The following is a 20,075-nucleotide window of genomic DNA, read 5'->3' as shown; positions in this document are numbered from 1 at the left end:
GCCTTAAATTCTGCAGTAATGGGAAGGGCTATAATAGGAAACATGCTTAAATTTTAAAAAAATGTAAAAAGCGTTCAAAAAAGGATTGTTCTATATTCTATGATCGGATTGAACTGTTATGTTTGAATAGAATTGCGTCGATAGAAATTGTCAATAGGTCGAAGAAAATTGTTAGAAAGGGAAAGTTCGAGGGTTTTTTGGAAGGAATGCTGTATATCATCGGTTAAGCTCCTTAAGGATCATTTTCATAGCATTCTGGCAACATTTTCACGCATTGACGGTGTCTTGTTTCGATCTCTATTTGACTTTAGTTATATCGAAAAATATCCAACTTCTGAATCATTGTCATTGTCCAACTACCATTAAAGACTTTAAGGGGGCTATAGATGAAAAACACCTGTTTTAAGTGAAAAGGTAATAAACGTTGATGTAGGCTATTTGAGCATATGCTGCTAATTGGGGCATGAGATACTTTTCTCCTATATTCTCTCTCCAATTTCTTGCTCTCTCTGTTGGCCCTGGTATGCCTCATGTGTCCAAACTAATCCAATTATTCCTCTCTTGTCCAAATGGTTAAATGAAACTGAGCAATGTTTGAAACCAGGTTCAAATTAAACTCCCTCTTGCATTACACAACGCTATACAAACTCAAATACTCTACCTCCAAATTGCAACTGTTCCCCAATTAGACACCCTTTTGTTGTTCTACGCATTCTTTGAAATACCGCAAGTCAGTCATTTGAACCTTAAATTATTGCTTTAATACTAATACTGCACGATATTTTTTAGATTCGTTGCTTGTTGTTGTAACCCAAACCCCGTTCAGGTGTTTTTATTGACAAGGCCAATGGTTCTGTTATGAAGTTTGCAAATCAGGTATGGCTGAACTTCCAAATTTGGTGATTAGTTTTGGTGCAAACGTTTTTTTCCCTACTTCAATCTGGCAACATGCTGTGTAGAATCATTATGGTAATTTTCAAATTGAGCTGTTAAGAGAACGGAAAGTCATCTAACTTCATGTTGATCTCAAATAGATTCTTCTTTGTTGAATCGCTTTAATCAACTCTCGTTACGTTAAAGCGGTTGCATAACATCGATGAAATAACTTGTTAGCGCCAGATTAATACTACAATTTTTTGGAACAGTGGCAGAAATTCTGCTTTGGTATTAAACTATCTAGATCTTTTCCGTTCGTTTGTGCCCCCGTGCGTTATGCCCACCCCGTTACAGAGTACGTGCCATTGCACAGTTAACCATTATGTAAAAATATGGCACGTGCATCGTGTGGGGGATGCAAATAATATTCACCCACTAAGTTGGGGGGAGGCATAAACGGAAATGATCCGAAAGTTTGTTTATTCTCCAGTTCTGGAAAAAATTGTATATAAGTTTTGCACACCAGTTTTCTCTTAAAGTAGGCCTTGAAAAAATTTATCGGTAGTGAGAGCTTTTCATTCGTTTGAATTTTTATCACTGTCACAATAATTAGAGTTGTGTGATTCTCGGCTGTTTTCTGATAAGCCCTGGACTATCTCTATTGCTGCGTAGCTTTTTATTTTTGGGATAATATTAATTGATATCAAAGAAAATTTGGATGTTATTTGACTTTTCGGATGTTGGAGATTAACTTTTCCACATTTAGATCAATTTATTATACAATTTATTATCTAATGATATTTGGGTCTTTTCAATGTAGTTAATTAGAATCGTTTTGTATTTGAAAACTGGAAAGGCAAGAAGGGTGGAAAAAAGGCGAGAAAGGTTGATGCAGTTTTTTAAGCGTTTTCGGGTGATACATTTTAGTCTGACAAATTTGGCTTCACAAAAAATTGAGACTGGTATAAAGTTTTCGGCTTGATAATAAAGATTCCTTGGTTTTTCGGCCATCTGAAGCTGGATGAATTAGAAAGACATGACGTGCATTTCTCTTGGATCTTAACTTTGTAAGTTGTGCTTGTCGTGGAAACTGCTCAGCACTAAATTTAATTTTGTGATTTTAGAGCCTCCCTTCCCATTTTTTGCACTCTATTTGGTACCAATTTTCTCACTTTTCCAACCCGTGCTTAGTCAGTCAATTTGGCCTCCCTAAGCGCAAGCCCGCTACAACAAAGGAAGCCCAACGCCAATCGTTTGGGAGCAGTTCGCTCGCCATTAGTCGGATATATGTTTGCAAATTTCACATTTACATCTTATGTCAATGATTAGGGAATTGTTTTTGCCAACAATTGCAAGCAAAATTGTGCCTATTGCTCAAAAAATTAAAATTGAATCTATTGAGGTAATTTTTCTAGACAAATTTAAAGTTTTTCATCATTTAGCAAAATTGAAAAAGAGAAGTAGTGCATGTCCGATAGGACTAAGTCGTGTTGCGCTCCCTAAGCTGGGCACGCTTTTTAAAATAAGTATAGGATTTACGGACATTGTTGATTGGTTATAAATTTAAGTAGGAGAAGTTAATTTCTATGTCAATTTCGAGGCCAAAACTTCTAAGAATTTTGTTTTCAATTCTTTTTTTGTTTTTGGCGTTTTTCGTATTATTTCTGCTATTTCTCTATTGGATTGACTAGGTATACTTTCTGGCACCTTGAGTATTTGCTTTTCTGTAGCTTTGTGATTGAAGCAGCTGGCTTTAAAATCTTAAACGCTGTAGTTTCTCATGAAACTGAAATTTCAATGTTTTCAATGCCGCTTTCTCTTTTTAGGCCTGTATTGTCTTCCCAATTACAATTTTTTAATTGCTCTTGAACGAGGTTCATAGCAATTATTGTAAACGTGTGTGTCTTTTTTATGCAAAATTTTCGCTTGACAATTTTGACTTTTCGAGTGACTTCTACGCCCTTGACTTTTTGCGTTTCACGTAATCTAAAATTCTCTCAATCGCAATTTCAAGCAGCTGAACTCAATTGGTGGCAATTCAATACTAAAAGTCAACGGAAAAGTGCGCCGAAACTGGTGCCATTTTTTACTTTAAATCTTAATAGTGCTATATGTTAACCTCTAATGTGGTTATTTGAAGCCCACTATTGAACGTCTTAGTCCCATTTAGGCTCCCCTCCCTCCCTCGCCCCCCCCCGGACTAAAGCAGGCTGCAATTGATTAGAGCTCCCACTAGTCGTTCAAGAGCAACGTTTAGTCGGTTATGTTTAACTTTCAAATTGGAATCTAGCTTTGGCAAATCTATTTGTAGATATGAACAGCAGAAACCTTGGGTAATTTTTGAAGGTTTTGCAAATGGATGTTTTTTGCTAAGTTTGACTTCACTGTTTTATGTCAAAAACCATTTGTCATAGCGTGAAGTTCTGTTAATTTGGAGTTTTCGGCTGGAGTCTTAGGTTCTGATTAACATAATGCCGAATGTTTTCAATAAGCTAACACTTAAACTTTACAATTCAAGTTTTTTTTTTCGGTTGGTGATCAAAATATTTTTTATCATTGGGTGCTCTATGCCAGTTCTCGTTAGTTGATATTTATATTTATTTCTTTTTATGCCTCCATTTCCAGTTCAAGCGTTGCACAGTATTTTGAGCACTGATATACCGTTCTGAAAGAAAAACTTGACTCGCAGAATGAATTTAAATTGTGAAAATAGACTTTCAACCACATTAGTATTTGAAGGGGCCCTAAGATTTGAGAAGAACCTAATTAATAAAATTAAGAATGTAATTTGAAATGATTGTCTCGCGTATCTCGCCCAAAGAACTTGGCGTATCTGGTCTTTTGATTTAATTGGCCTGTTTTGATCAAGGTTATAAGCAGTCTATGTAGTGTCGTCAACTTTCTCTCTATGTCTTTATACTTTACTGAATCAATTTGATTTTGTCGTGGCATTGTGCTTTGACAAAAAACTTTTAGATTGAAAACAAGTTGTTTTGTGTTTAATTGCTATTGAATGAAATTTTAAACAGTTATTGTGGGCAGTTTTGTTGCATAAATTTCGCTTGAACTAAATTTTATTCTAGAATCTTCTTCCGCGCGCTTTATTAGTTTGACCTCCCGCCACAAGAATTGGTACTGGCAGATAGAATCCAAGAACATTTAGTCTTTCGCGTTCAGTTTTGTCGGCGGTAAGTAAACGATTCACTGGGGCTACTGAGGAGGTAGGTTTTGTTTAATGAAGGGCAATTGTCTCCCTCCTCCTGCAATTGTCTCCCTCCTCCTTAGTCTCCCCTAAACCGAGCAACTGGCCTCCCTGAGCTTAAGCCAGCTACAGCCACGGCTAGAACCCCTTACCTGTTGTTGCGAGAATTCATTTGATAGTTTTCGGTTTCAATTTTCGTCAAATTATTTTGGAACTTTGTGCCTCGCACAGACTCACGCGAACTGTATTGTTTATTAGGTGTTGGAGGTTATGTATGTTTGAAGAACTTTTTCAGTTGATTGCGCTGGTAAATTTGATGCTTCTATCCAGTGTTTCGTTTACTCTTTGCTAAGATTTCTCTTTAATTGCTCTCGAACGAGGTTTAAAGCAATCATTGTAAACATGTCTTTTTACTACTCGAAGCGTTTTGCTATTCGAAAGGTTCTTACGATTCGAAGAGGAGAATTGGTTTTTTAAGTAACGTTTTGGAAATTGGCTTCTGTTTTTGAACGTTGACTTATGTTTCCCAACATTAACAGTAGCTTAGTTTCCATTGTAGGTTTGTTTAGGAACTACCTATCCCTCATCTACCTAATCCCACCTTCTCCACCTAACTAGCTCCCCCCCCCCCCCCTCAACCTGCACATCCTCCCTCAACGTAGCCCTCATCTACCAACCCCTCCCAACGCACCTAACTAGCCCAACCTGCATCACGACAGCCGCCCTCCATCACCCCACCCCATCAAACACACGCCCCCCCCCCCCCCCCAACCACAAACACACACACATGCACCCACCCTCACCATAAATTAAATGAATTCTGTTTACATCTCAACACTTTATGATTTTATCAGTCTAGTAATTTTTGGTGTTTGCTCTAATTCAAAACTTTATATTGCACAGTTCTTCGAGTTGTTTCCGGTGTTCTACCCGTCATGTTTTTTAAGTTGAAGCAGGTTTTTTTTCTCAACTTGAACTTCGACCAACAACGCAACAACAGACACCCTACCTCAACCTAACTCACCCCCACCAATCTTCCCCCCTAACTACACTCAACAACCTTGGCCCCTCAACCACCCCCATAACATAAGTACCCGTCCCCCAGCTACCTACACTCAGAAACCTTTCTTCTTCCTCCGATCAACCACCCCTCTGACTGAAGCAGATTTCAATAGATCAGAACTTCCACTAGTCGTCCGAGAGCTTTTCTTCCGACCTTAGTCGGTTGTTTCTCAATTTCAAATTTTCTCAATTTATCTCTGAAGATTTTCAGGAATTATAACGTCAGCATAATTAACTGTTTCAAACGCTCTCAAACTAATTTTTGTTGAAAAAGAGTTCTGCTATGAGTTTTCGCGAGAAAATTATATGACTGATTCGACCTCTTAATCACAGCATAACTTATTTTCTTTGCATCAAAGTTAGAGTGAAATCTCGAGTAATTTAAATCAACTTGCTTGAAATTTCGCAGAAGTTCAAGACAAAATTTGCTTAATTTATTGATTTGAATTAATTGAGTGATCGTCAATAAATACAGAACCGTTTCCGTCTTTTTAGTCACTAGTCGTTTGTGTTGGTTTCCTTTTCTATCAATTTTATACCGATGCTGACTAACCCAAACAAAAATTCCGATCCGATATCTTTCCACAAAGATTGAGGAAAGTCTTTCAGAACATGGGTGGAGGCGGCGGAGGTGGAATGGGTGGAGTTGGTGGATCAAGAGTGACTCTGAAAGTGGACATCGGACACAGTGAACACTCATTCATCATTGGCAAGAGCGGTCATTCAATTAAGGCTGTGAGTGAACAATCAGTGAATAGAATTATATGAATTCAATTATTCAGTGTTCCCTTACGTGTTTGACTGTTTTGAAAAGTTGCTAAAAAATTGTTCTTTGGTAGATATTAAATAAGAAAAGCGCTCTATGAAAAGCGCTCTAAAAATTCTCATTTTAATTACATTTAGTAAAGTTATTCAAAAATTTGAGTTTCAGTTCTGAGAAACTATCTGAGCACACTCCCGAGAACTTCAAAGTAGCGTTTTTAAAATTGTTATTATTTTACAATTTTTTACTCAAGATCAATGGCGGCTTTTTTTAATCACATTGAAACGAGTGTTTTTCCACAAAGTTGCGTTAGTTTGATCATAAATTACAAACCTTTTGCAAAATGACTTTTGAATACTCTTAGTTGAGGGGCAAAGGTCAACCGGTTTACACCTTTAGAACATTGTATTTAAATGTAAGTAAAGATATGTAGGGATCGTGTTTTTGGAACCATAAAGGCATCTGAAAAACGAATAAAGCTATTAACCAGAAAAACAAATTTACTAAATTGCTGTTGCGTGCAGCTTATAAATCTCCCATTACAACTATGAGCCGTGTTAGAAAAAAACTGTGAAAAAAATCTGATTTTTTAGTATCAAAATGACGATTAAAAATTCTCTAAAATAATTTTGAGACGACAAAGTTTTGCGAAGATCGCATCCAACTATGTTGGCGTTGACCTTTTAAAAATTCCAATTTTTTATAAGTTTTAGACCTCCAATTGATTGAGGAATAGAATAAATAAGAGAAAAATAATGATTGGAGCGAGCACTGATGAGTTAATTTAATGTGAGATAGTTGAAATTGTGGCCAGGTGATTGTTATTATGACGTGTAATTCAGGTGATGGAGTCTACAGAGTGCCACATTCACTTCCCTGACTCCAACAGGACCAACACGGAAGAGAAGAGCAACCAGGTGTCCATCGCTGGATCCACTATGGCCAACGTCGAGAGAGCCAGACATACTCTCAGGGTTAGTTACTATCAGGTTACAAGTGTCATTTGATATCGACCTCTCAGCAAATACACTCATTTTTTCAGTTGGTTGACCATTTTGTATCTTAATATATCGTAAATGTCGACCGTACTTATTGATACTTAGAGCCTTTACTCTTTCTGATGGTAGGTTTATTTTGGTACTTCCAGACGCTTGTAATGAAATATCTGGGGTGCCATATATCATTTTATTAATAGCCGCCCTCATCTTTTCAGCCGGCTATTATAGCGCTCCAATTTTTTTTACAATTGAAAGAATTCGAATTGTATTGGGGGCGCTGTCTTTTTTAAGATCTGTTCACACATTTTCATGATTTTTGAGTAGTGATTTTGGTCACGCCGAAGCAGGAGGAAGTGGAGGGAAAAAGCGAGTGGTTTGCGGCGTGAAATTTTTTCGCGCTAAATTTAAAGTAGAGTGAGAAAGCAGTGTTTGAACAAAAATTCACTTTCTCGCTAGTGGTTTCACATGTGGCAATTTCGCTAGTGGTTGTTCACATGTGGAAATTTCACTTTGATTTTTACTGTTTTTTCGATTTTTTGGATTGAATTTTTTTCTAAAGCGTTTTCCCTATCCATTGATAGTTCATTCTAGTCCTATTTTTTTGTTAGAACCAAATTTCCATATCTCGCTAGTGGTTTTTTTGTTTTCATGCGGCATTTTGACATTGATTTTTTAAAAAATTTTTAATTTGTTTTTTTTTTAGAAATTTTTTCCCAATTCACTCATAGTCCGTTCTAGGTCTAATTTTTTGTTTAGTCAATGAAAATTCCCTGAATTGTACGTCAGGACTTGTCCTGATATGTTTTTTTTAAGATCTGTTCACACATTTTCATGATTTTTGAAGTCAAATTGGAGTAGTGATTTTGGTCACGCCTAAACAGGAAGTGGAGCGAAAAAGCGAGTGGTTTTGCGGCGTGAAATTTTTTCGCTCTAAATTTAAAGTAGAGTGAGAAAACGGTGTTTGAACAAAAATTCACTTTCTCGCTAGTGTTTTTTTGTTCACATGCGGCAATTTCACCTTGATTTTTAATGTTTTTGGATTTCTCGGATCGGATTTTTTTCTAAATGGTTTTCCTATTCTATTGATAGTCCGTTATAGGCCTAGTTTTTTGTTTGAACCGAATTTCCATTTCTCGTTAGTGGTTTTTTGTTCACATATGGGAATTTCACTTTAATTTTTACTGTTTTTCATTTTTTTATCTGATTATTTCTAAATGGTGCTACCAATGTAATCCTAGACCGTTCTAGGTCTAGTTTTTTGTTTAGTCAATGAAAATTTTGTCCTGCTATGTTTTTTTTTCAAGATCTGTTCACACATTTTCATGACATGATTTTTGAAGTCAAATTGGAGTAGTGATTTTGGTCACGCCGAGTGGTTTTGCAGTTTGAATTTTTTCACTCAATTTTTAAAGTAGAGTGAGAAAACGGTGTTTGAACAAAAGTCTGCTTTCTCGATAGTGGTTTTTTGTTCACATGCGGCAATTCGACTTTGATTTTTACTGTTTTTTCGATTTTTTTGATCGGATTTTTTTTCTAAATGGTTTTTCCAATCCAATTCATTCATAGTCAGTTGTAGGTCTAGTTTTCTGTTTAGTCAATGAAAGTTCTTTGAATTGTACATCAGGACTTGTCCTGCTATGTTTTTTACTTCGTCGAACAATAAAATGTTTCGCTTTCCCCTCATTTTGCCGCTTTTTTAAACGCTTTTTACCTGATTTTACCGCTTTTTGCGTGAAATCTTTTTGACTTCTCTAGGCTAGTTTCTCTCTTCTCTCATTCTGCTAAAATTGATTTCGAACATCAGTTGGTCAGCAACGCAATTCAAAATGAACAGAGTCAGTATAAAAAGTTAAAGTCAGAAATAGAAACGGTATAAACCCATAAAGCCCAATTTTAGATGCCCGTTATTTGAACGTCGTTCCTATAAGTCTTAGTTACCATCTCTAATGCTTTTATAGCTGCGAAGCTGTAAGCTGAGCGTAGCTATATTGCGGTGCTCTTGGTTTTTTTTTGTTTCGTCGTCTGACGCTCTTTTTTCGTTTTACATTTGTTCACACAGCAAAGCTGAAAAAGTCAAATTTTCTGAATGACTTCTTCCTCTTACTAGCGGCATTTGCGCGCGTGACGTCATTTCTCACTCGCTTTAGCAAAGGTTTTTTGCGTGATTAGATTTTGATCACAAGTGACTTACCTCACTCAATAAAATGACTTTTGCACTTTAAAACTTAAGTTTAATTTGAATTTGTTTAAGGTCAAAGGAACTCATATGTGTAATAACGGTACCTAATAAGAGGCGTCTGCGGACTGAATTTTAACAACCTTTATTAATTTATCGCTTAATGTTTTTTTACCTAGTTTTTTTGAGCGGCGTCGATTTTTTTTCAATTTAGATCTGTGTCTGTTTCTATCTCTATTATATGGCACGCAGGTCTATTCTTTCGCAGCTATTCCGGCAATCTGCCGGCTATGTTTTGGTATTGATATTAGCCCCTGTAGTCTCTCTCTAAGAAACAGAACTTTTTTCAACTACGAAATGCCATCAAAATAAATCGGACTTAAAAATGTTTTTGTACAAAAATCTTTTTTTTTTCAATATCTTCTATTCTTTCAATCCCACTCATGCTTATTGGAATCAACGGCGGCTATTTTCCGGCAATCTGTTCCCATAAGCTTTTGCATTTTTCATGCCGGGTATGATTAATAACTTAGCTCTTGTGAAAACAGTTTTTATACCTTGGGGAAATGGATCACAACTAACTAAGATCTTTGGACGCGGCAGCTCACATCTTTTCAGAATATGCAGCAACTGGAGTTGTCGTTTGAACTGCCACTATCAACTGTGCTGGCATCAACTGCCGCTGATTGTCTGGCCTCCCCTCCTGATGACATATCGGGATCGGGTCTTCTATCTGCAGGAAAGAGAAACTCGCGTATTGTGGGGGCACCCGACCTGTCTAATCCTGTCCTTCAAAAGATTGGGCAAAAGTGCGTTGTTTTAATTATTACTGTTGGGGTTGCTTACGGGCTATAATAATTGCGTCGAGTTACGATGAGTGTAGTTGAAAACCTCCACCACATTTAACGCATTCCTTGCATAGTATTGCAACAAAAATAGGAATCAATGAGGTTCTTCCTCCGTACATTATAATAAGAAAGCTTAAGGCTATATGGAATACCTCATGTAAAACGATAGGACATAAACTGAAATAAATTGGAATCGAGTCACGGTACAAATGAAGATTTTGCTATCAAAATTTTAAATTGCTCTCGAACCAAGTTGGAAGCAATTATTGTTGTGTGTTTTCCGAAGTTTTTGCTCAACCGTTTTGATCTAGAATATTAGTTCGCTTTTGCGTAATCTAAATTCTCTCATTCATAATTGAGCAGCTGAACTCAATTGACGGCAGTTTACTAATAGAACTCAATTGAATGAAACTGCTTGGTAGTACTATTTGTTGCATTTGTTAGATGTCATGGCGATAGCCGACCGAAGCTGCTAATGGCCTTCTCTAGGTTTTTATTCCGTCAATAACTTTTTTGTTGATCTCTGTGACGTCACACTCCAGTTTTAAATCAGATCTTTGTTCATTAAATTATGCAAATTATCTACTGAACGAAGTGCGCTATGTCATTTTTTCACTTATTGGAGCGGCTTTTGTGTTACCAATTGTGAATACTTTTTCGTCACTTGCGACTTTGCTCTCAAGACCACTTTTCCTCGTTCAAATTGACTTTTGCTAACTTTAAATGAACTATTTCAAGAAAATTATGAATCTTTTCGTAATTGACGATTTGAGGGCCGCTTCTCAGTACATAAGCCTATATCAGTAGAAACAATTACAACATTCAGAATATATTTTTTTCCGGTTTGTCGTTAAATTAGATTGGAGCAAGCTTATGCAGTTTGGCATCCACTATAAGTTTCATTAGGTCTCATTTTTAATAGCCGCACAGCGATAGCTGGGGCTATTATTGGCCTTCTCTTGGTTTTTTACAATTCAAAGAATTTGAATTGTATTGGGGCGCTGTCTTTTTTTTTTTTTAAGATCTGTTCACACATTTTCATGATTTTTGAAGTCAAATTGGAGTAGTGATTTTGGTCACGCCGAAACAGGAAATGGAGCGAAAAAGCGAGTGGTTTTGCGGCGTGAATTTTTTTTCGCTCTAATTTTAAAGTAGAGTGAGAAAACGGTGTTTGAACAAAAATTCGGTTTCTCGGTAGTGGTTTTTTGTTCACATGCGGCAATTTTACTCAGATTTTTACTATTTTTTCGATATTTTGGATCAGATTTTTTTCTGAATGGTTTTCCCAATCCATTCACAGCTCATTCTAGGCCTAGTTTTTTGTTTGAATTAAATTTTCATTTCTCGCTAGTTGTTTTTTTTTTGTTCACATACGGCATTTTGACATTGATTTTTTGTTTTTTTTTCTTATTTTTTGATTTGATTTTTTTTAAAATGGTTTTCTCAATTCACTCATAGTCCATTCTAGGTCTAATTTTTCTGTTTAGTCAATGAAAATTCTTTGAATTGTACGTCAGGACTTGTCCTGCTATGTTTTTTATTTCGTCGTCATGATTTTTGTTACGACCATATGACGTCACAGCCACTTTTTGTTCATTCGTTCATGCAATTTCAGCTGAATTGCATGTGTGACGTCATTTTTCGCTCTTAGTGGAGCGAGTTTTTTGTTCATGCGCGTGATTAAATTTTTGGTCACACTTGACTTACCTCACTCTCAAAAATGACTTCCTCACTTTGAAATTGACTTTTATTTACTTTAATTCAAAGAGATAAGGTCAAATGGATGTGTGTCACTCTAAATGAAGGTTATTTGAGATCAGCTAATAGAGGCAGCAATAACTTTACAGATTTTTAATCAAAATATAACAGATCAGCGTTCAATGAAAAGACGATTTTTTTTGGTCTGTCTCTTTTACTTTTTTTTTAGACTGCCGATCTACGAATCTATTGCGGCTATTTTCTGGCAATCTGCCAGCTATGTTTTGTGTTATTTTGAAACTAGAGGTCTACAAAGCTATCGCAGCTATTTTCTGACAACCTCCCAGCTACTTGTGTTTTTTACATACTGATTCTAACACTCAATTCTTGAAAGTTGTAAATTAAAATTTGTGTTACATATTTAATTACGATTTTGTAGCAGGTAATAGGATCGATAAAATTTATTCTGAAGCTATATTGACAACCTTTGTACTGATATTTTCAACAAATGGTTACTTCAAGAGTTATGCTACTCTTCAAGAGCAGTTAATGAAAGAGAGAAAAGGAGTAGTTGACAAAGTGATGAACATCCTTTTGTCCTCTTTTCGCATTGATATTTTTTGAAGCTCGTCCGACTAAATTGTTTGATGTCTAGCAACAGGTTAGTGGATAGCAAAAACAAACTAAATGGTTGCTTTGAAAATCACATCTGCAATTTTCTGCCCTTCATTTTACTAGCAGAAACTAAGTCGTTTATTAATCAGATAAAACTTAGGTTACCATTGATTTTTTCGGGATGCCAAAATGATTTTTTTTGCGTAAGAATTTATGTTTAAAAATAGTTTGGCTACTCTTGCAAAAAACTGATTTTTTGGACAAGTGGATACACATTACTTACAATTATTGTGACAGATTATTAGGTCCCACCGTGAACATTCAGTATCAACAAGTGCCTTCAAAAACGCAATTTTTTCTTGTTTGATGCGTTTTCAGAGCAGTCATTTAGTTTGCGGTCCACAAACCTATTGCTAGACAGCAAACAACTTAGTCAGTTTAGCTTCAAAAAAGATCATTGTAAAAAGAGGAGGACAAAAATTTTCATCACTTTTTCGAATAGGCCTTTTCTCACTTTGATTAACTGCTCTTGTTCAAAATTTATGGTTGACATTTTCCTATAAGCTTAAAATTGTTTTTGCTGGAAACTTTGTCTCTATTAGTTTTTTTAATGTTGAGGCTCCGCATTGTTATTTGCAAACTGAAAATTTCTATGTACCTTTTAAATTGCTCCTGAACGAAGTTCATAGCAATTATTGTAAACGTGTGTCTCTTCTTTTATGCAAAATTTTCGCTTGACAATTTAGACTTTTCGAGTGACATTTACGCCTTTACTTTTTGCGTTTTGCGTGATCTAAAATTCTCTCTCAATCACAATTTCAAGCAGCTGAACTCAATTGGCGGCAATTTAATACTAAAAGTCAAATGAAAAGTGCGCCGAAACTGGTGTCATTTTTTACTTTAAATCTTAATAGCGGTATATGTTAACCTCTAATGTGGCTATTTGAAGCCCACTATTAAACTTCTTGGTCCCATTTTGACTCCCCCCCCCCCCCCCCCCCGACTGAAGCAGGCTGAAGTTGACTAGAGCTCCCACTAGTCGTTCGAGAGCAATTCTTCCGACGTTTAGTCGGTTATGTTTTTTAAACCAAAGAAAATGCTTTCAATTTTTGACAAGCTTTAATAATATTTTTGACTTTCCCATTGCTTTCTTAATTGCCTAATCAAATCGTAGGATATCATTAAATTAATCTGTGCCGTGAATTGCGTTTTGCTAGAAAAAAAGAAAAAGTCCATTTTTGCATATTTTCGGTTTTTTTTGGGATGTACACTTTTGTACGAAGGTTTTAAGAAACGCATTGAACTGAAACGTCATTGAATTGAACTTTTTGTCTCTTATTTTTTAATGGTATCTGCAATTCGTTTGTTTCCTTCAAATGCTTATGTTTTTACAATGTTGAAAATGTTTTGCAACTTGATTTATTGAAAGTATGTGATGACATTCACCTCTCAGCTGTTTAATTTTCGAAGCTCTGTTTCATCATTTTGGAAGCGGAAAATCTTGTGAAATGATTTCCTTTTTCGTGGTTTTTGTTGTTGTTTGAAATGGCTCTATCACCGAGTGGTCAAGGACTCTGACGGGAATCACGGGGGCGCAGCTCTCTAGTTTTTCAACCCAAAGAGATTCTCTAGGTGATAACCCCTCTGAATTAAATTCCACGCCTGTCCTCGCTAGATTTTGATCATGCGTGACTTATTTCGCTCAAAATATTTTTTACACTTTTAAAACTTAAATTTACTTACAAAACTAAGTATACATTTTTAAGAGGCGCCGATAACTTTTTCAAGTCATGCTTGCTTCTTTTCGTATCTGTATTTTACGTGCGTAATGTTGGTGTGATAGGTACGAGATCAACATATCAGTAGACAAGAGTGGATCCGGAACAACAGCTGGAAGGAGTCCCTTCAACATCGCAGCCTCCCCCTCTCCTCAGATGGAGGCTCTGGGTGCTGCGAGTACAATCGTGTTTACTACTAAAGGCGCTTGCAGCAATACCGACAAGGTCAAAAGTGGCACTCAGGAGCTGATGGACTATCTGACACAGAATTACACGGTCGGCTGTTTTTTTAAACTTTCCCTTTATAGCCACTTGCTAGACCATTTATCGCTCTTTTGTGTTTGTTTGTTTGTTTGTTTTAAAAACAGTCATTTCAGAGTGACCAGCCCTGATATGGTCATTAATATGTGGAAAAAAACTTCGTCGCATTTTATTGTAATTTAAAAAAATTGACATGATTCCTGAAAAAGATAAGTAAGATGGATTATTTTGTGATGTACTTTTCAGGCCCCAATGTGTGTTCAAACTACAGTTGACGTGAGTCCTCAGCATCAGGCTTTCGTGTTTGGCAAGGACCGATTCCACGTTCAGAGGATCATAAACAAGACCAACTGTCTGGTCAGTTTGCCAGACCCTCAGCACTCGGGACACCTCCCACCTGCCAGAAGAGGCACTGTCTACATACAGGGAAACATCAACAATGTTGTGGCAGCTAGAGAAATGCTCATTGTAAGTTGCAAAAAGTTTCGTAATCAGATAGCACACGTTTGTAATTGGACGTTTTTTTTTGTTCGTGAGGCAATTTGACACGTATCCCAAGATTTTAAACTTTGGTGAAGTTTTTGAAATTGGATCAAGGAAAGTTATAGCTGCGAAGCTGTAAGCTGAGCATAGCTATATTGCGCTGCTCTTGGCTTTTACGACTCGAAGAGATGTATTGGTTTTCTTGTAGTTTTTTAACTGGAAGTACTATTTGTTCCGACGGCGTTTTCATCTAAAAGCTAAAGTTATGAAATTCACGTGTGAAGTAATTTTTTCTGAGCGAGAGAAGTTTTTTGTTCATGCGCTGTGTTGGTTGAGTGAATGACTTTTGACTTTGAAACGGTTTTTTTAGAAAATAGCGCATATAGATAACCGTTTTAGCCGTTTTTTCTAGCATCGCTCATTAATGGCGCTCGCCAAACTATTTTTCTCCTGACTATTTTTGCGCTCTTGTGTTAAAGAACGTTCTTTGACTTCTTTTACACGCTTCAGTTCTTCATTTTGAGTGATCTCAATTGCTCTCATTGTTTGTGAGTGGTTGAGTATGAGTGGTTGAGTGGTTGTGAGTGATGAGTGAGGGGTTGAGGATCAAAGGCATTGTAGCTGAGTTGTTAAGATGTCAGATGGCTATCTGGAGGTCGGGTCTTCAAATCCCTATCAGGTCCCAGTTTTTGTACCCATGAAGCTACACACCTAGCTCAATTTGCCCCCCCCCCACCTGTCGTTCGAGAGCAATTCATCGACGTTACTCGGTTTGTTATTAATAGCAGCACAGCGATAACTGGGGCTATTATTGGCCTTCTCTTAGTTTTTTTTTTATTTCGTCGCGATTTTTGTTACGACCATATGACGTCACAACCACTTCAAATATGCTTTTTGTTCATTCTTTCGTGCAATTTCAACTCCAATGCGTGTGTGACGTCATTTTTTGCTCTTAGTGGAGCGAGTTTTTTTTGTTCATTCGCGTGATTAAATTTTTGGTCACACTTGATTTACCTCACTCTAAAAAATGACTTTCTCAATTTGAAATTGACTTTAATTTACTTCAATTCAAAGAGATAAGGTCAAATGGGTGTGTATCACTCTAAATGAAGGTTATTTGAGCGCAGCTAATAGAGACAGCAAAAAATTTTACAGATTTTCAATCAAAATATCAGCCTTCAATGGAAAGGCAAATTTTTTTGGTCTGTCTTTTTTACTGTTTTTTTTGGGACTGCAGATCTACGAAGCTATTGCTGCTTTTTTCCGACAATCTGCCAGCTATGTTGTTCCGTGGTTTTAGTTTAATTTTTTGTATAATTAGTTTTTGATCGACGCTGCATCCATGTGCAACTATCTAGAATTCATATTTCAATGTTTATGAGAGCTTAAAATGCGTTTTATGTTCAGAATTGGCTCGTATTGCTCGAATTATTAATTATTTTTTGGGGTTTTCAAAATTTCGTTTTTGAATAATAGCAAGTTTGTACGCATATTCAATGTGTTTAAGATGTCATTTTGATAATTCATGCGTTGGATGCCTGTTTTTGACGCGAGGTGTTTTTTGACATTGTACACATGCTAATACGATCTTAGCGGTATTTGTCCTATTTTTCTACTTTTTTTGTATTTTGGTTTGATTACTTTAAAATAAAGCTTTATGTGCACTGTCACAGATGTTTTCAATAATGACATGTTTTCAATAAATTAATTATTTTTTGGCAATAAAATGAAAGTAAAAAATAGTTTCATAATTCCTGTTTTTAACAATGTTTTTACAATTTACGCAATTTATTTCATTGTTTCAAAGCTTCGAATTTCAGTATTTTAATCTGACGGGATAATGATTCTGTAATTTTGTTATTTTATTAATAGCCTCAACGGCTATTATTTGGGCTCTCTCCTTTTTTATTTTTAAAATTCGCTTTACCTTTTGATCACGTTTTTCGTTTTACATAAGTCACGATTTTCACGCTTGGTTTCTGACTTATCTACTTACTTTACTCACTGTTTCAAGTGAATGGATTTTAAATTCGTTACTCAATGTGGTGAATATTAAAGTCAAAAGAGTGAAATCAATTGAGACAGGATAAACCGATAAAGCCCGGTCATTAAGTCATATTGCATTAAGTTACCAAAGTTCATTAAAGCGTTTTCTAGCTGGCGTTAGTATTCTGCTTAATAGCCTTATATTTGGAAGCTGACTGATGTGTAATTTAAGAATACAACCTAATATACAGAATTTAAGCACCAAAGAAGAACACTTAAACACAGAAAAATTCTCTGTTTCTATCTCTTAATTGTTTTCTTTTTCTGTTTCAATCCCAATGTGAGTCAAGGAGGTCAACGGCGGCTATTTTCTGGCAATTTAACGGCTATGTTATTGATTTTATTGATTTGTTTTCAAAATCAAGATGCCTTTTTGCTTTATTTTTTGCAATGTCCGTAACCTTCACGTTCTAGCATTCGGCACCTTTTTTCTCAATCAGCATTCGGCACCTTTTTTCTTACAATCCTTTACCATAGTTCTTTTGTTGTCTTTGCTCTGCATTGATGAATTGTTTAAAATATAGCTCAATTGTCTTCTTTTTTTGTGAACTTTCTTGGGCTTAAATTTGGATTATAATGAGTTTTATGCCTTTGAGTTTGAAGCTGTGTATCCCGTTTGAATTTTGCTTGTTTGAATTCATTTTTTAAAGAACATCTCGAGCAAGGGAAAAGGTTTCAAGTTCTCTGACACCACAAAACAGATGTTCTGTTTTATTTCGAGATCCAAATTTTAGTTTTCTTTATACAAATCAGTTTATTTTCTATGAATTCTATCTGCCTTGTGCTTTCTGGGAGTGTCTTTTTAATTGAAGAGTTAATCGGAGATTGTTGAACGTTGGAGACCAGTTATGTAGTTAAGCTATTAACCGGGTCAATGTTTTCAACTTATTAGTTTTGTCAATCTTAAAGGTTTTGGCTATTTTACGTTACCATATGTTTCTATGAATACGAAGTTTATTGGTTCCAAGTTTTTTTCTGTCAATATTTTGGCTGTGCGAGACTTAAATCAGCCATTTTGTTGTATTGTTTCTAAATGGCGATAAAATTATCTTAAAGTTCGCTTACTTTGATAATGTCAATGCTAAAAAAATTTTTTCTTGTTAAGACGGGGGTTTGAATTTTTACCCAATTTTTTAGTTTACTCGTGAGGCAAAAAAAATGTTCAGACAAAAGATAATGGTTCTGGCTACAATTACGTTTCTGTCGGAGAAGGTCCGACGCATCAAGTCGCTTCCTGAATTCTTCCATTTTTGTTTTTTACCCGAAGTACTATTCATTCAGACGAAGTTTTGACCTAAAAACAAAAGAGTAAAATTTCGTGTGAACTAGTTTTTTCTGAGCGAAAGAAGTTTTTCGATTTTGAAACAATGTTTACAACTTAGTTAGAAACTCTTTTGTTTTCTAGGCCCACTTGCCAGTTGTGTTCCTGTTTGACGCTCCAGTAGATCTGGCTAGCCGACAGGATGACATCGAGGCCATTTCCAAGAAGTTTGACTGTCATGTCAATGTGAAGTACAAACCAAAATTGGGATATTCGAGTGTAGTTGTGAAAACAGTCGAGAAGAATGTGGCATCTTGCTATGAAATCAGGAGGCAGTTAGGTGAGCGTAGTTTGATGACCTATCATTGGGCTTCCCTTCCTTCCCCGTGAGCAAAGATGTCACTAATTCCAATAAATCCATTGCTATCCTTTTTCAACTTTTCAAAATTGTTAACTACAGCGCAAATTTTCCACCAGGTTTCGAGTGAAAATATAGCGAACATATCGTAAGCGAGTTGAAAAAGGGATTCCAAATTTGGCACTATGCTTTCTCAGCTCTTCGCTCTTGATGTTGCAATTTTAATCGGTACTCGAATTTTATGAATTATATAAAAACAATTTAAAAATTTAAATCTTTTGCTCATAAAATTGAGATTTGACGTAGAAAACAATAGAGTCGTTGACTTGGTATTTTTGAGCTTTTAATGACAACGTTTATTATGGCTGTATTAAGGTACGCATACAAACTGTTGAAATTTGAACGTTATTGCAGGTTATCAGAACGAGCCCAATCCGGCGGGAGAACCAGTGGTTGTCCAGAACAGCTTCCGAATGCAGCATCCTTCAGCTGGAACCGACACCAGTTTCCCACTGTACCCTCCGGGTGCTGATTTATCCTCAATTCCCCTCCCTATGAACCCGGATTTGATCCCACAGCACCTGAGAACGGCAGCTGCTGCTCATCACAATCGGATGTCGTGGCCCTCGTCGTCTCAACTGGGATCTCAGGAACATCTGCAAATGAATAAGAATGTGATTGCCTCTACGGCGGCGGCAGCAGCTGCTGTGAATGCAAGTCCAGGGTCTATGGCCAATTCGGCTATCCATAACCATCGTGAGTTTAATTGTTTCGTTCAATGTGCCGAGGATAGACGTTGATTATTAGTTTGTTTCCCCTAGAGTTTGCGCCCCCTTTGAAATAGTGTTTCTTTGTTAATAGCCGCGGAGCGATAGCGGCTATTATTGGAGACATCGTATCGCACAGCGATAGCTGGGGCTATTATTGGCCTTCTCTTGGTTTTTTTAATAGCCGCCCTCATCTTCTCAGCCGGCTATTATAGCGCTCCTATTTTTTTTTACAATTCAAAGAATTTGAATTGTATTGGGGCGCTGTTTTTTTACGACTCGAAGAGGAGTATTGGAGAAGTCCTTTTTTTTAATCAATTTTATTGGAGTGATTTTTGAAGCGGGAAATGAAACTCGTGAAAAAATTTGGAGTGATTTTGGTGCTGAATAAAAGTGAAGAGCGGAGTGAAAAGAGAGTGGTTTTTGTTCATACAGCTGTTTTTGAGAGACCGAGAAATTGATGTGTGAAAAAATTTTCTCTAAGCGAGCGAAATTTTTTTGTTCCCGTGCGGCATTTTGAAGTAGTTTTTTCTTCATTTATTTTGGTTAAGAAGTTTCGTTATGATTTTTTTTTAATTTTAGGCTGGTTTCGGTAGTGGTGTGAAGGTTTTTGGAAATTCATATGAATTTTTTGATAATTCGTAGGTTTTTAATATATTTTGCTGATTTTCGGGCTAATTTTTGCGTTTTTTTGACGATTATTTTGTTTTACTGGCTCAAATGGGTATTGAAGAAACCCCTCCTACTTGAGCAAATTTTTGATAACAATTGGTTACAGTTTTGTGGGTAAGAATCATTTTTTTGTTGAGAAATATGACAAAAAAAATGGCGAAAATTGGAACTATGTTTCTTAATTTTTTGCAGTTTTTCGCTTTTTTCTGTT

At 36.2% G+C, this 20,075-nt stretch overlaps 1 protein-coding gene across 3 annotated transcripts in view; it reads left to right on the top strand.

Moving 5' to 3' along the window:
• The window catches only part of LOC142352038 (uncharacterized), a 49,641-nt gene that overhangs the window by 15,098 nt on the left and 14,468 nt on the right, over positions 1–20,075 (top strand). For 2 of the 3 annotated variants that reach the window (XM_075404380.1, XM_075404379.1), the window contains exons 6-12: positions 5,750–5,875; positions 6,746–6,877; positions 9,696–9,886; positions 14,082–14,292; positions 14,524–14,745; positions 18,212–18,407; positions 18,840–19,181. In XM_075404380.1, coding sequence (XP_075260495.1) covers positions 5,750–5,875; positions 6,746–6,877; positions 9,696–9,886; positions 14,082–14,292; positions 14,524–14,745; positions 18,212–18,407; positions 18,840–19,181 — 1,420 coding nt within the window. Of the gene's footprint in view, positions 1–474; positions 877–5,749; positions 5,876–6,745; positions 6,878–9,695; positions 9,887–14,081; positions 14,293–14,523; positions 14,746–18,211; positions 18,408–18,839; positions 19,182–20,075 lie in introns of those variants that run through there. The other variant, XM_075404381.1, reaches the window with a different exon arrangement.

Source organism: Convolutriloba macropyga, chromosome 13, assembly GCF_964194025.1.
Source record: "Convolutriloba macropyga chromosome 13, txConMacr16.3, whole genome shotgun sequence".
Classification (NCBI taxonomy): Eukaryota; Metazoa; Xenacoelomorpha; order Acoela; family Convolutidae; genus Convolutriloba; species Convolutriloba macropyga.
The sequence above is the reverse complement of the archived record's forward strand: the minus strand, read 5'-3'. Positions and strand labels throughout refer to the sequence as shown.